This window comes from Mus caroli, unplaced genomic scaffold, assembly GCF_978045245.1.
Source record: "Mus caroli unplaced genomic scaffold, Mus_caroli_1 scaffold_12, whole genome shotgun sequence".
Lineage (NCBI taxonomy): Eukaryota > Metazoa > Chordata > Mammalia > Rodentia > Muridae > Mus > Mus caroli.
In genome coordinates this window covers 25,924,397-25,937,448 of record NW_028227267.1, presented here as the reverse complement: position 1 = coordinate 25,937,448, position 13,052 = coordinate 25,924,397, and the positions used below count along the sequence as shown (strand labels likewise).

The following is a 13,052-nucleotide window of genomic DNA, read 5'->3' as shown; positions in this document are numbered from 1 at the left end:
TGTCTCTTTCAAGTTCATAGATCCAGGAAATGGAACTTTTTCAGACAGGTGCCATGGACTGAGCCCACAGCAGACTGAGAACAGAGACCTCCAGCTGTTCATCAAAGGGGGTCTGTCCTTGACCTGTATTCATTGAAGTCATTATGAAATAGTTTCAATACAGTTCACAATGTGTTTGTTTTCAAACACGTGAAACATTAAAGGCAATTTTAAATTCATTTTTAAAATAAGAAATTCTTTGCTTTCTCTATAAAAATTTTTCATCTCTGCACACTACCGACCCCTATATGCATGTTTATACCTTTCCAAGTCTTACACAGATATTTTTTGTTCCATTTTCAGCTAGCTTATCAAATTGTTTTCATTTTTCTACAGCCTCTATAATTTGCATTTCAATTGTTCCAGATGATTCCATTTCCATAAAATTACATTTCAATTGTTATGTCAGTGTACCACGGTTTAATAAACCATTTCTTCTAAAACTAGACAATTAGGTTATTTGCAAATTTTAACCATTTTCAACAGTGCCACAGAAGGCATGTCATGTGTGTGTGTGTATATATATATATATATATATATATATATATATATATATATATATGCGCTGTTTGCTTCTGACTAATTGTTTCCTTATGATGTATTTTGAAGAGGGTTACTGAGCAATCATACAAAGTTTTCCAAAACTACCCTATAGCTCTCCAATGCCATCAACAATTAACTGAGTCTACCCACCTTGCCACAACAGGCTGTCATGGGAAATTATTTTTGAGAGGTTTGATTTTATTGCATTGTATTTATATTTTGCTAGACATAGGATGATATAACAAAGTCGTTTTAATTACATGCATTCTGCAAAGAAAAAGAAAGAAGAAAAGAAAGTGAAAAAAAGAAAGGAGACAGAAGAAAGGAAAGGAAAACGAAAGAGCCCATTGGGTGCACATTAGAACTGCTGGGCTCTGCCTTGGGTCTCCTGCCTTTCAAGATGGTGCACACTGGATGTCCCTGACGCTGTAGTTTCTGGGCCGATGGATGTCAGCAAACCATGCCTATGTAGGCAATGCCATACCATGCCGTGCACATAGTCCTCTCTGCACAAAGCAGACTGATTGGGTCCACAATGCAGCCTGTGCTGCCACTCAGACTCAGAGCCATACTCTCTGAAGCCCCAGACTACCCACGTCAGGGACTGTCAGGGCCCCTTTGCCTGTGTCCTTTGGTGTTGTTATGTCTTTCATGGTCAGAACTTCATCATCAGACTCAGGTCATTCTGAAGGCCAGAGGATTCTTGTCAATCTCTTTTTTCCTCTGTTTTCATGCTTTTGAGACAACTCAAACTTCAATGGGTCATGTCCAGAGATTTGCCACCACCATCTGGTTGATGTCTCATTAGGATCCATTGAGGACAAATGGGAGCTTGTAGCAAAATTTTTTAATAGCTGTGACCAGGCAAAATGACAGCTTTGAAAAATGATGCTCAGTCTATTTGACCCAAAAGAGTGAGCAGTTTATCTCTGCCAGGCAGGGCTGGAGCTCTATCCTTGCTGAGCCAGCCCAGCCCCATCCGGAGTGCCACCTCTGCGCTCCTCTGACAGACGCTAAGGAATGGCAGGCATATTCAAACAGAACCAGCTCAGGTATCTCTCTGGGATGCTTGGGGTGGAATCTTCACTATAGCCAGTAGCACTGGGCCCAGGAGGAACCTGGCCTCTTAAGATATCTGGAAAGAGCCGGGACCTAGCAAACACAGAAGTGGATGCTCACAGTCAGCTATTGGATGGATCACAGGGCCCCCAATGGAGGAGCTAGAGAAAGTACCCAAGGAGCTAAAGGGGTCTGCAACCCTATAGGTGGAACAACATTATGAACTAACCAGTACCCCGGAGCTCTTGACTCTAGCTGCATATGTATCAAATATGGCCTAGTCGGCCATCACTGGAAAGAGAGGCCCATTGGACTTGCAAACTTTATATGCCCCAGTACAGGGGAACGCCAGGGCCAAAAAGTGGGAGTGGGTGGGTAGGGGAGTGGGTGGGAGGGTATGGGGGACTTTTGGGATAGCATTGGAAATGTAAATGAGGAAAATACCTAATAAAAATATTAAAAAAAAAAAGATCTGGAAAGAGCTGTGTTCAAAGCCAGCCATGAAGCCTAAGACAAAATAGCCAAAGCCTGAAGGTCTAGAGCAAGTCCCCAAGACACCATAGGACATGAACTTATATCATATCCATAGGGCTGAAAAAGTCACATTTTATGCCAGCCAGAAAACTCAACGGGTAAAAGTGCTCTCTACCAAGCCTGTCAGCCTGATGCTGATGCACATCTTTAGTCAGATCCAGTAGCTCATGCTGATAGTTCTAACACTGTAATTCCAGTTTGGACTGGAGGTTCACGAGTTCAAGACTAGCCTAGGCTATGTTGTTAACAGCCCTTTCTCAATATAAAACAACAAAAGTTTGAACACTTCTTATATAATGACCTGGCTTGCAGTCTTTCTTTCCAATCTGGTTTAAGGACTGCTTTGTTTTCAAGTCTCTCATTGGGTAATACATCTCCAACTTCAGTATGCATGAGACTTCTTGGATGGGAGTGTGTGAGAAAATGCAGGTTCCAAGGTGCCACTACCAGAGTTTCTCATTTAGCAGACCAGGAGCAAATCCACTAAGACTGCAGATCTGCTGAGCCTGCTAGCTTGGCTATCTTTTGCCATTTGAAACCTTTGCATACTAACAGTCCGAGGGACTGCTTCAGATTCAAGAAGATTAAAAGGAGCAGACAGGCATAAGGACACTTGGGACCCTTGCTGGATGACTACAAAGGGACTGACTATTGCTTCTCCCCAGGTCCTAGGAGTCGACATGACTGAGAGGCCGACACACATGTGCCCCCCACTCCCACCCCCACGTAATCACTTGTCTGTAAAATTACTGACTCACTCTGAATCTCTGTTTCCTCATCTGGCACCCAGAAGCAGAGGCAACATATTAGTAGCCATACTGCAAGTCTCTCTCATAACCCGTGGCTGTGCCTCCTGTTCCTAGGCCTTGTATGGACACACTCAGGCGGTCACATGTCTGACAGCCTCTGTCACCTTCAGTCTCCTGGTGAGTGGATCCCAGGATCGCACTTGTATCCTGTGGGACCTGGACCATCTCTCTCGTGTGGCCTGCCTGCCTGTCCACCGGGAAGGCATCTCAGCCGTTGCCATCAGTGATGTCTCGGTGAGACCTGCTTTCTTTCCCCATTTCTGGGTCCAGTTCCCCTGTCTCTGAGCTTGCACAATAGTATTTTGGACAGTGCTGCAGAAGAAAACCCAGGGACAGACATAAGATGATCATTCCCAAATATGGATATGGCCCTATGTGTGCCAACCATCCCCTGCCGATAGAAAGTAGGGCACTAGGAGATGTGGCTCTGGGATTTGCACAGCGAGGCTGGTCAGGAAGATATGCCCACGACAGACCAAGGCTCAAGATATAAATGAACCTTTTAGGAGACAATAGGGTCGCCCCTTCCTGAAGGTTCAGAATGACATTTCAGGGTTCTATGAGCCACCTACTGTCACTGGCACCTCTGTATGCTGTCCTCCATTAGATGAAATCTAAATTTCTTCATGGAGACAGTGTTGGACAGCCCCTTATCCAGAGAGACAGGGGCAGTTTTCAGACTGTATCTTTCCTGGAAGTCAAGATGTTATAAGGGGTCAGGATCTTGGAGGAGCCCAAAGCCTGAACTAGAGTTAGCCTAGCACAGACTTATTTTGGCTAACCATTTCAGACATTCCAGTCTGTGCTAGGCTGGCTCCATTGCTTGGGACGTGAGTCAAGGCAGAACAACATGGAGAAGGGCACGATGGTTGTTTATTCATGACATTCAGGAAATAGAGGGCTCAGAAAGGACAGAGACAAGGTACACCCTTAAAAGCCATACCCCCCCCCCACACACACACACCTGTTACCTGTTTCTTCTAACCTGGACAAACCTAGCTTCCATGATATCTCAAAAACACCATCAAATGATGTATAAGTGGGTTGATGAGATCAGAAGCCTGTAAGAAGACATGAAATAGGGGCACTTTGCTGTACCACTTATAGGTGACTGAGCATATGTACTGTGTGTATGCTGCTGGTGAATCTTGCATAAAATAAAGCCAGATCTCTTTGCTATAGGGAACCATTGTCTCCTGTGCCGGAGCCCACTTATCCCTGTGGAATGTCAATGGACAGCCCCTGGCCAGTATTACCACAGCCTGGGGCCCAGAGGGAACCATAACGTGCTGCTGCATAGTAGAGGGGCCAGCGTGGGATGCAAGCCATGTGATCATCACGGGGAGTAAGGATGGAATTGTTCGGGTAAGTGAAGTTCTGAGCAGACTGAGTACCCAGCACGGTAACTGTGTTTCTCTAGTTTATTCACTCCTTCCATGGGCCAAATACTGCATGTGGAATTTGAAACTATTCCATACCAGATACCTATAGCAAATGAAGGGAAGGGCGGCCATTTTTACAGCAAAGAGAAAATGAGAGAGAGTTATTGGGTGAGCAAGCCAGCAAGCCAGCAAGCCAGCAAGCATGTGTGTGTGTGTGTGTGTGTGTGTGTGTGAGTGATAAGGTATGCCTGATGAATGGTTAAGTTCAGTAGATTATAGTACAAAGCTGGAAAACATATAAAACGAATTAAAACATATAAAACCTACCAAACCATTTATCCACTAATCTATCTACCCACCTACTGTTTATCTTTCTACCTACCAACACACTCACTTATTATTCATCCATGCTTTTGTTTGTCTTTCTATCCAATCATCGACTTATCAGAACTTCCATCCAGCTAGCTAACCATCCATCTATCCATCAACCCACTTACTTAACTCAATATCATGCCAAGATCTCATCCGAGCCACTGCAGACCCTTTCTATTGGGACACCCAGGCTTTAAAAAAGAAACAAATATGCTCTGCATGTAGTATGTGCCACGGTTGAGATCAGAGAGTAGCATGAGCTTTCAGAAGGACCTCCAGGAAGCCAAGAAGAGAAGGAAACACTGACTTCAGGGGACGAGGCGGGAAGAGCAGGACTCGGGATAGGTTTTCTGAGACTGGCAAGAAGGATGAAAGAATGGGGAAGAGTGTGGCTCATCAGGAGTCTCACCCAACACCCTGACCTGTGAGAAGATGCTGCCTCTGGAGGAGAAGGGAAGTGATACAGTCAGGCTCAAGTGAAGAATGGATTTCCCTCTGGCAGGCATCCCTCAGGAGAGGTGGTATTTTAGCTGAGATCTGAAAATGAGGAAAAGTTGGTATATGTGGAGGTCAGGGGGCCAGCATGGATGGCGAGAGATAAGCCTGAGGAGAGATGCCCCAGAAGCCTCTCCTACAGTGTTCTCAGTGAGGGGCACACAACCCCTAGCCTTAGCTGGCCAAGACATTGAAAGGTCACATAGAGAGAGGTTTGGTGGGTATGAGAAAGAGGAGCTGGGGTGATTGAGCCACGCGGACACGACTCAAGCATGTGTAGGAATAACTATGTACTCAGCCTTCATTCATTCAGCTTAGTGATTGAACTGGAACCTCCCAGCCCCCGGGAGCTAGGTCTAAAAAAAAAGTGATTTGTGTGAAGTCCAGGCATTAGGAGGTGGTGACAGGCGTTTGCTTAACTAGCCAAGTCTAGCCGAAATGGTAAGTGCTTTGGTGAGGGCTCCTGTTTCTTTTGTGTGTGTGTGTGTGTGTGTGTGTGTGTGTGTGTGTGTGTTCAAATAAAACTTTATTGTAAAATAGGATGAGAGTGAAAGTTAGACACCGGAAATTGACCTCTGACCTCCACATGCTTACTCACGGGTGCATGTGCCTCCATACATGCATGGAATTGATACAGGGTTGCAGAAAGGAGGAGGAGATCTATTTAAAAGTGAAGCTCTGCAAACCGCAACCCTTACAGGCTGAAGCACCTCCTGGGAAGCTGAAACCTAAACACCCCACATCCCGATGACACCATTCACAAATGAGTGATCAGGGCCTATCCCCATCTGCCAGGGTCCCCCAGGTGCGAGGGGACAGAGACAGGCAACCCTGACCCTGAAGACAGTATAATTCTACCAGGCCATGACACACGTGTTCTCCTTTCTGGGCAGATTTGGAAGACAGAGGACGTGAAGATGCCTGTTCCCAGGCAGGCAGTGATGGAGGAGCCCTCCACGGAGCCCCTAAGCCCCAGAGGTACCTGCTTGGAGATCTTGACTCATGTTGCCCTCCTGTATGCCTCTCCCCCTGCCTCGGCACCAGGGCTGCAGCCCCACATGGTGCATCAGAGAGCAGGGAAGTGCTGCCAAGCTCAAGGACTACACGCATTACTTTTGATTTTTGTGATACCATCCCTGTTTGGCAGAAACAACTCCGGGACAGAAAGGTTTATTTGGGCTCGTGGTTTCAGGCATTCTCACTGGGGGTAAAGCATGGTGGCATTTGTGACATTGGAATGTGAAATGGCAGTGTTCCCATGCAGCAGAGGAGGGAGACCAGGACTGGTGCTGGGTGTGACACTGACAGATGACACGTTTCTTCCAAACAGTCCCCAACTCTTTAGTGCTTTCAAAATGGTGCCACGGGCTGGAGTCAGAGCATTCTCCACATGAGCCTAGGAGAGACTTTTCAGATCCAGACCATGACGGTGGGCATCAGAGAATAGTGTGTGTCCTGCAAGGACTGGGGATACTAGGAAGCAGTATGTGAAGCTCTGTTGAGTCCTCTGCTGGACTCTGTAGTCTTTATTGGACCCAGTGAACTAGGATATGGTGGGTGTCAGGGGCCCCAGGGCTTAGTGGGTATATATGTTCACATGTTCTCCTTTGATGTTCTCTGGTGGTCCTGGAAGCCACAACCCAGCACCTGAGTACTGCTGGCTAATTATCTAGACACCAACCTGTAAGCAGAAGAAAGGTGCCCAGTGAGGAGGAGGCAGACCTATCATGCCTCAGATGCCCCAATAGCCCTCATTATGCCTCATTTCCGTTCAGCCAGAGGCTTCGTATAAATGTTCTTTCCTGCCCTGGGACTCAGACCAACCAACTGAAAAAGCTCAGAGTTCCTGGGCTGGATGTGTCACACACATTCCCAGGTGATATGCACACAAAAAAAAGAGAGCACCATTCTATGGCAGAACCCTCTTCTCGTGTGACAGGTGAGACCATCTGCCATCTCCACCACCAAGGCTATCACAGGGGGACAATGTCCTAAAGCATGAGACATTCTGCCAAAACCCTTCCATGTGTCCTCTCCTTTCCGACTGCAGTGCTGAGCAGGAGATTATAGCAAGGTGTCCAACTTAGAGAGAAGGAAACCAAGGCACAGAGAGGCTCAGTAATTTGCCCAAAGTCATCCAAAGCTTGCCACCATGTCCACTTCTGCCACTAAAGCAGTGGCAGTGATGCTGACTTCAAACAGGATCACACAGTCGCCTTCACCAGCCCCTCTGCTACAAAGGCAGGCAAAGCCCTCATCATCAAAACGACACCACTGCACCTCTAGCTACTCAGTTATCCCTTCCACCATCCCTGTCTTCACTGCAAACATCCTTCCTGCTCAGCCCCAACTTCAGAAGATTATGCCCAGCACCAAGCTGTCTCTCTTGCTGACCCACGAAGGAAGAAGTGTTTTACTGTACTTGGAGAGTCCCCAAATCTGCCAAGAGTTCCTGTTACTGCCCACAGGAGGGGACTTTTTCCAACCTTAGGGAGATAATTTGGGCATGGTGGTCATTTTCAATTAGTTTACCTCTGTTGCATTTTTTTGTGCCTCCCTGATTCATGCAGACATTCATTGTGAGTTCTCCCGAGAGAACAGACAGAACTTGCTGGGGCTCCACTGTGTCCTACATTCAACTGATACCCCAAATCCCTTCCTTTAGCACTTCTAGGAATTTGTCATAATCTGGGTTGAGTCAGAACATAAACATCACAAGACCAAGAACTGTGTTCAGCTCAGTGTCCTGGTCCCTCCGGTGCTTGAGGCCATGAGGAGTCATCTCATGATGAGTGTGAGAGAGGAGCACATAGCTATGTGTGATGGAACTCGACACTTCTTTTGAGAGCAGCAGTCACATGCCCTCAATCCTGTTTCTGTCCCATGGGAGGAGCCAGCTCAGGAATCCTTTTCCCTTGGCTATTTGTGAAACAAGTCACAGATGTGACACTGAATGTCACCTTAGTCTCAAGGTCACCTGCCCCCTTCATATTCCTAAAGTGCGAACTCATCCCAGCTCACAGACCCTCAGCACGGGGACAATGGGCCCCCAGCTTCTGTTTGGCTCAAACAGTAGTCACGTGGTCTGAGGAACAGGAAGGGGACCAGGCTGTAGACCCAACTCCATTCCACAGCTACTGTGGTCCTGTTTCTTTTCTGCTAGCTAAGAATATTCCCTGTGATTCCAATCTTGTAGAATACAGCGCATCGAGAAACCAATGGACAGATAAGAATCCACTCCACAGAATTCATTCCTCAGATTCCAAAAAAATTCTCCTTTGTGAACACAGTGATATTGACGTTAGGGAAATTACAAGATCGTTTCTAGCAGACAGGACGTCTCAGGACCCTCATCCTTCCCCTGCTGTCTGTCCTGACCTGAGGTTACTGCTGCCCTGCAGAATCGACAGCAAGTAGGCTTTCCGGATTGGGGTTACCGATAGGATTAAAAGACAAAGTAGTGCACAAATAGTTAAAAAAAACATCTGATAGAATTTCTGTTAAAGTCAACGAGTCTTAGAGCAGATTTGTGAACGTAACTCACTGGAGGGCTCTCAGAAGGAAGCCTGATACCCTCGTCACAGTGCTCAAAGCCGTTTTGTTGGAAAGGGATCAGAATTACGTGTGACATGTGAATATTTGCATATGTGTCCTATTGGTGTGTATGTTATTGCACACCCTCAAATGTCTCCAGGGGCAAGGAAGGAGATCTGTAAACATACCGAGGATATGCATTGTGGGCAGCTGTAATCTAATTTCTGCTTGGAACTCATTTATTCTCATCTGTGGGAAGAACTAGCCCACCGGAGCACGGTTTGCTTGGGAAAACAACCCCTAGTCTCTGACTTAGGTAAGGAGTGGTGTTAGGACTTGTGCTAGAATTTCCAAGTGTCTGTCTCCATCCATGGACAGAGCTCTTGACTCGGATCCTATGTGTTCTCTGTTACACTGGGTCTTCCGCACCCAGAGGAGGCCATTTCAACACGGCGGGGGCAGGGGATACAGCAGCAGTCAGGTCCCGAGATGATGAAGTGCTCTCACTGGGCCATGCCCACTTGCTGTCTCTCCATCTCACCCTTCACATCGAAGGAATGACTGTCTGTCTCTAAATGCAGTCATTAGAATGAGTGAGGTAACAATCATTGAGTTATATTTTTTTTTGAGAAAATTCTCTCAGCATTTAATTATTGGTTGGGTGTGAGAGGATTTAGCTAAGTTGATAATGCAGACTTTATGTAATTTATTTTTACTAGGCAATTACAGGCGGCATTACACCCTGGCAGCAAGGTATTGTGGGGCATCTTATTAAGCATAAAGCCAGTAAACACTGATGAACAATTTTGCTGAACTAGGCATGCAATTTAGAAAGCAATAATACACAAATCCAATTTGGTACACAATGGATACCACGGCACGTCAGCACATGTAACTATCACAGCCTGCAAATTAAATTGGGACGGCCCTTTTTTGCAACAGCACAGGCCAAGATTAAATATATTTTCCCCCTCAATTTAACAAGTTGCTGACCACAAATATAAATGTTGTATCTGTGTGGTCCTACGTATGGGTGCACACGGGCTTTGTGCATGCAGCCGCCGATGCTCTAACTTTCCTCTCTCACACTTTCCACAGGTCACAAGTGGGCCAAGAATCTTGCCCTGAGCCGAGAGCTGGATGTCAGTGTTGCTCTGAGTGGCAAGCCCAGCAAGGCAAGTCCTGCTGTGACAGCTCTGGCCATCACTAGGTAAGAGCAGCCTATGAGCCGAGGAACTTTCTCCAGGTCTCCAGCAGAGGGCGCTACAGCCAACCTAGCCAAGTCCCAACATTTCCAGCTGGGCTTTCAATGACCAGACCCAGGGAGATCACATCACTACAGGGATCCAGGCAGGCCCATCTTGTTGCTAATCCTCAACGTGCTCTTCTTGATCCCTATGTCACCAGTATGCATAGATTCACAAAGAGATGCGAATGGTAGAGAACTATAATTTGTAGGTTTGTCTTAAAGAGGTCTTTTTGTCCTGAATCCCACTAGTGGTACTAACATGCTCAGGATGACTGTGGTACATGGCGGGGGAGGTGCCTTATGAAGTCTCAGCCAATGCAGAGTAGACTCAAAGTTGACCCTGGGCTATTATTTTAGCTGTCGTGGTGATCCAGTTAATCCTTCTAAGGGGTTACAGTCTCAAGAGCAACTGACTTTCCACTCTTTCTTCACTCCCTGGCCTGCAGTAGCCTTCTGGAGTGCCTGGTGTAGGAAGTGCACAGTGTTCTGGATGCCAGGCTGGCCTACATGGGGTGGTGTGGGGGCGGGGCAGGAGGAGGAGCGTGGGCCTATGCTCTTCACTGGAGCTCATGCTGATTGCTCTGCCTGGGCTGGGGATGCATCCCTCCTAGGCAAGATGCTCTTCCAGAGCTATAGCTGGAGAGACCTTAGCCAGCCCCTCAGCACCTCAGCTTTCTCCCAGTGCTTTGGGACCCACAACAGTCGCTGTTCAAAGCTCCCCTTCCACACACTCAGGGCCACCCAGAGTTCATCTCTCCCATTCCCTCTCATAGCTTCAGAGGAGACAGGACAATGAGCAGTTTCACCATGTCTTGGAGACAGCCCCCCCCCCCCCCCACACACACACTGTGATTTCCCGAGTGCTGGCTGGGTGTGTGGCTCTGATGCAGTGGCCTCCAACACTCTTACCTTTTCTTGATCTTCCCAAGGAACCAGAGCAAGCTCTTAGTTGGCGATGAGAAGGGGAGAATCTTCTGCTGGTCTGCTGATGGGTAGGAGACAAGGTGCTGGAGGGACCGACCTGAAAGCTTGGAGCCCTGGGGTCGGCAGCAACAGGCTACAGGCACAAGATGATGCGTAGCCTGGGCTGCTTAACCAGAGCAAGTTTTGGGGGGCTCCACTCCCCACAGTTCTCAAGGAGTCCCTGATGATTTGCACCGTGTACCCGAAACATGTCTGTAGTCTATGAGACTTCTGTAGGAAGGATCTTGATAGACACTGATGCTGGAAACTGACGCTGCATGGGAAATTTCTACATGGCTCACTTCACCAAGGCTTATTGCACTGGGAAAAGAAGAGGGTGGGTATTGGTTCATGGAAACCACCCCACTGTCTTTATTTTATTAAAACTCCATTTTCCTAATGGAAGGCTACTTGAGCATTACCTTGTCTGGTCTCATCTGAATTCTTACACGTCAGCAAGGCTCCTGTGACTGTTGCTCACCACAGGCCATACATGTGACTGCCACCTGGCAGGAGTGTCAGGTAGAGCAATAAACCAGGCCTGGACATCCCTCCCTCAACTTTACCTCAACAAAAGCAGGTAGAGGTTTCTAGCCAGGCCCTGTCTTGGTCATTTTGTCCCTCTTTTCATTGTGCCCCTCATGTTGATTTGAGCTGTTGCTCATCTTGGAGAAATAGGGATTGTGTAAATTCCTCAGCCTCAGCCCTTTTCCTGAAATTTCCCCTATAGGGCCCAAGTAGGGATATGACACCTCATGTTTCTCTAAGCCCGGAGAGGCTCTGGTGGCTGTCTGTCCTCCAGGCTTAGGGGTGGTAGGAAAATGAACTGATGGCTCTGAGTCATCCCACCATTAAGGAGTAGTAAGTCGACCTAAAGATAAATATTAAGGAAGGAGCAACAGTGTGTGGACACGGAAACATAGCAAAAGAGCACAGCTGGCCATCCTGATGTATCTGTAAACTTCTAGGGTTCAGCAAAGAGGAAGCTGGGGGAGGGGCCTATTCCTTGGTCCAGGACAGCCTCCCCGGATGGGAAGGGCTCTCGTCTGACCCTGGGATCAAGGATCATGCCACTTCCCACATCATCTGCATGCACTATTAGCAGACAGTCCATTTGCAATCCCTTGTCTGGCTGGGTCTGCGCGGAGGGCTATAAATATAACAGCAGAGAATACTGCTCTTTAGGAAGGCCAAGAGGCATGCCATAATATCAGGGCTGGGCCTGCAGGCATTTTTCAAAACACAATCTTTAGCATTTATACAGAGCTGAAAGGTATGCTAGTCAAAAGTCTGCCTTCAGTCCACTCATTCTGTAAGAGTTTTAGCTTCTATTCACCCCCTATCAAGTAGTTCTGGGATTTGCCAGCCTAGCCTCAACCTGCTCCTGCTGGGTCTGAACTACAAGAGGAGACAAGCTTGGGTCTTCATGCTAGAATCTTAGGGCTAAGGTGTCGATGCAAACAAGGGAGACTCAAGAAACAAGGTGATAAGAAACAATATCCCATACTATAGAGTAGGCACAGGCGACCTTCTAGCTGCAGTTAGCTCAAGGGTGTAAAAGTACCCCACACTGGGTGGTTTAAGTGACAGAAATTATTTCATAATTCTGGGGGCTAGAAGTCAAAAGCCATGGTGCAGACAGGTTCATTTCCTTCTGGGCCTCTCTGACTTGTAGAAGGCACTTTCTCCTGTATCCTACATCCTTGTGTGGCCTTCTCTCTGCCTGTGGACCCTACTATCTGCTTAGAATGACACCAGTTCTAATGGATACTAATCCATCAGTATCCCTTGCAAAGGCTCCAGATGTGTCAGGCTGCAGGAAGGAAGAGCCAATGGACCAAAGTGGAAGCTATTGCCTTGATCCAGGGGCTGGAGGCTGATAAAGGGCAGTGTGAGTGAGAGCAAGGATCAGAGATGGTCCTCCTCAGGGAGCAGCTCCCCAAGAGTCATCTAGGCAAGGATTGTGTGGCAGACGGTCCAGAGCTGATGGTCCCAGGAGTGACAAGCTAGAGTCCAAGCAAACACCCCTCCATGTGTAGAGGAAGTTAGAGGAGAACTGTGTGGGGGTGTCAT

General features: G+C 47.4%; 1 protein-coding gene across 3 annotated transcripts in view; it reads left to right on the top strand.

Annotated features, from left to right (window-relative positions):
• Positions 1-11,379, top strand: part of Wdfy4 (WDFY family member 4) — a 219,146-nt gene extending 207,767 nt beyond the window's left edge. For all 3 annotated transcript variants that reach the window (XM_085828543.1, XM_029469142.2, XM_085828542.1), the window contains exons 58-62: positions 3,039-3,218; positions 4,167-4,349; positions 6,127-6,211; positions 9,866-9,977; positions 10,946-11,379. In XM_085828543.1, the coding sequence (XP_085684669.1) occupies positions 3,039-3,218; positions 4,167-4,349; positions 6,127-6,211; positions 9,866-9,977; positions 10,946-11,012 (627 nt within the window). In that variant the 3' untranslated portion in view covers positions 11,013-11,379. The remainder of the gene's footprint in view (positions 1-3,038; positions 3,219-4,166; positions 4,350-6,126; positions 6,212-9,865; positions 9,978-10,945) is intronic.
• The last annotated feature ends 1,673 nt before the right edge of the window (positions 11,380-13,052 follow it).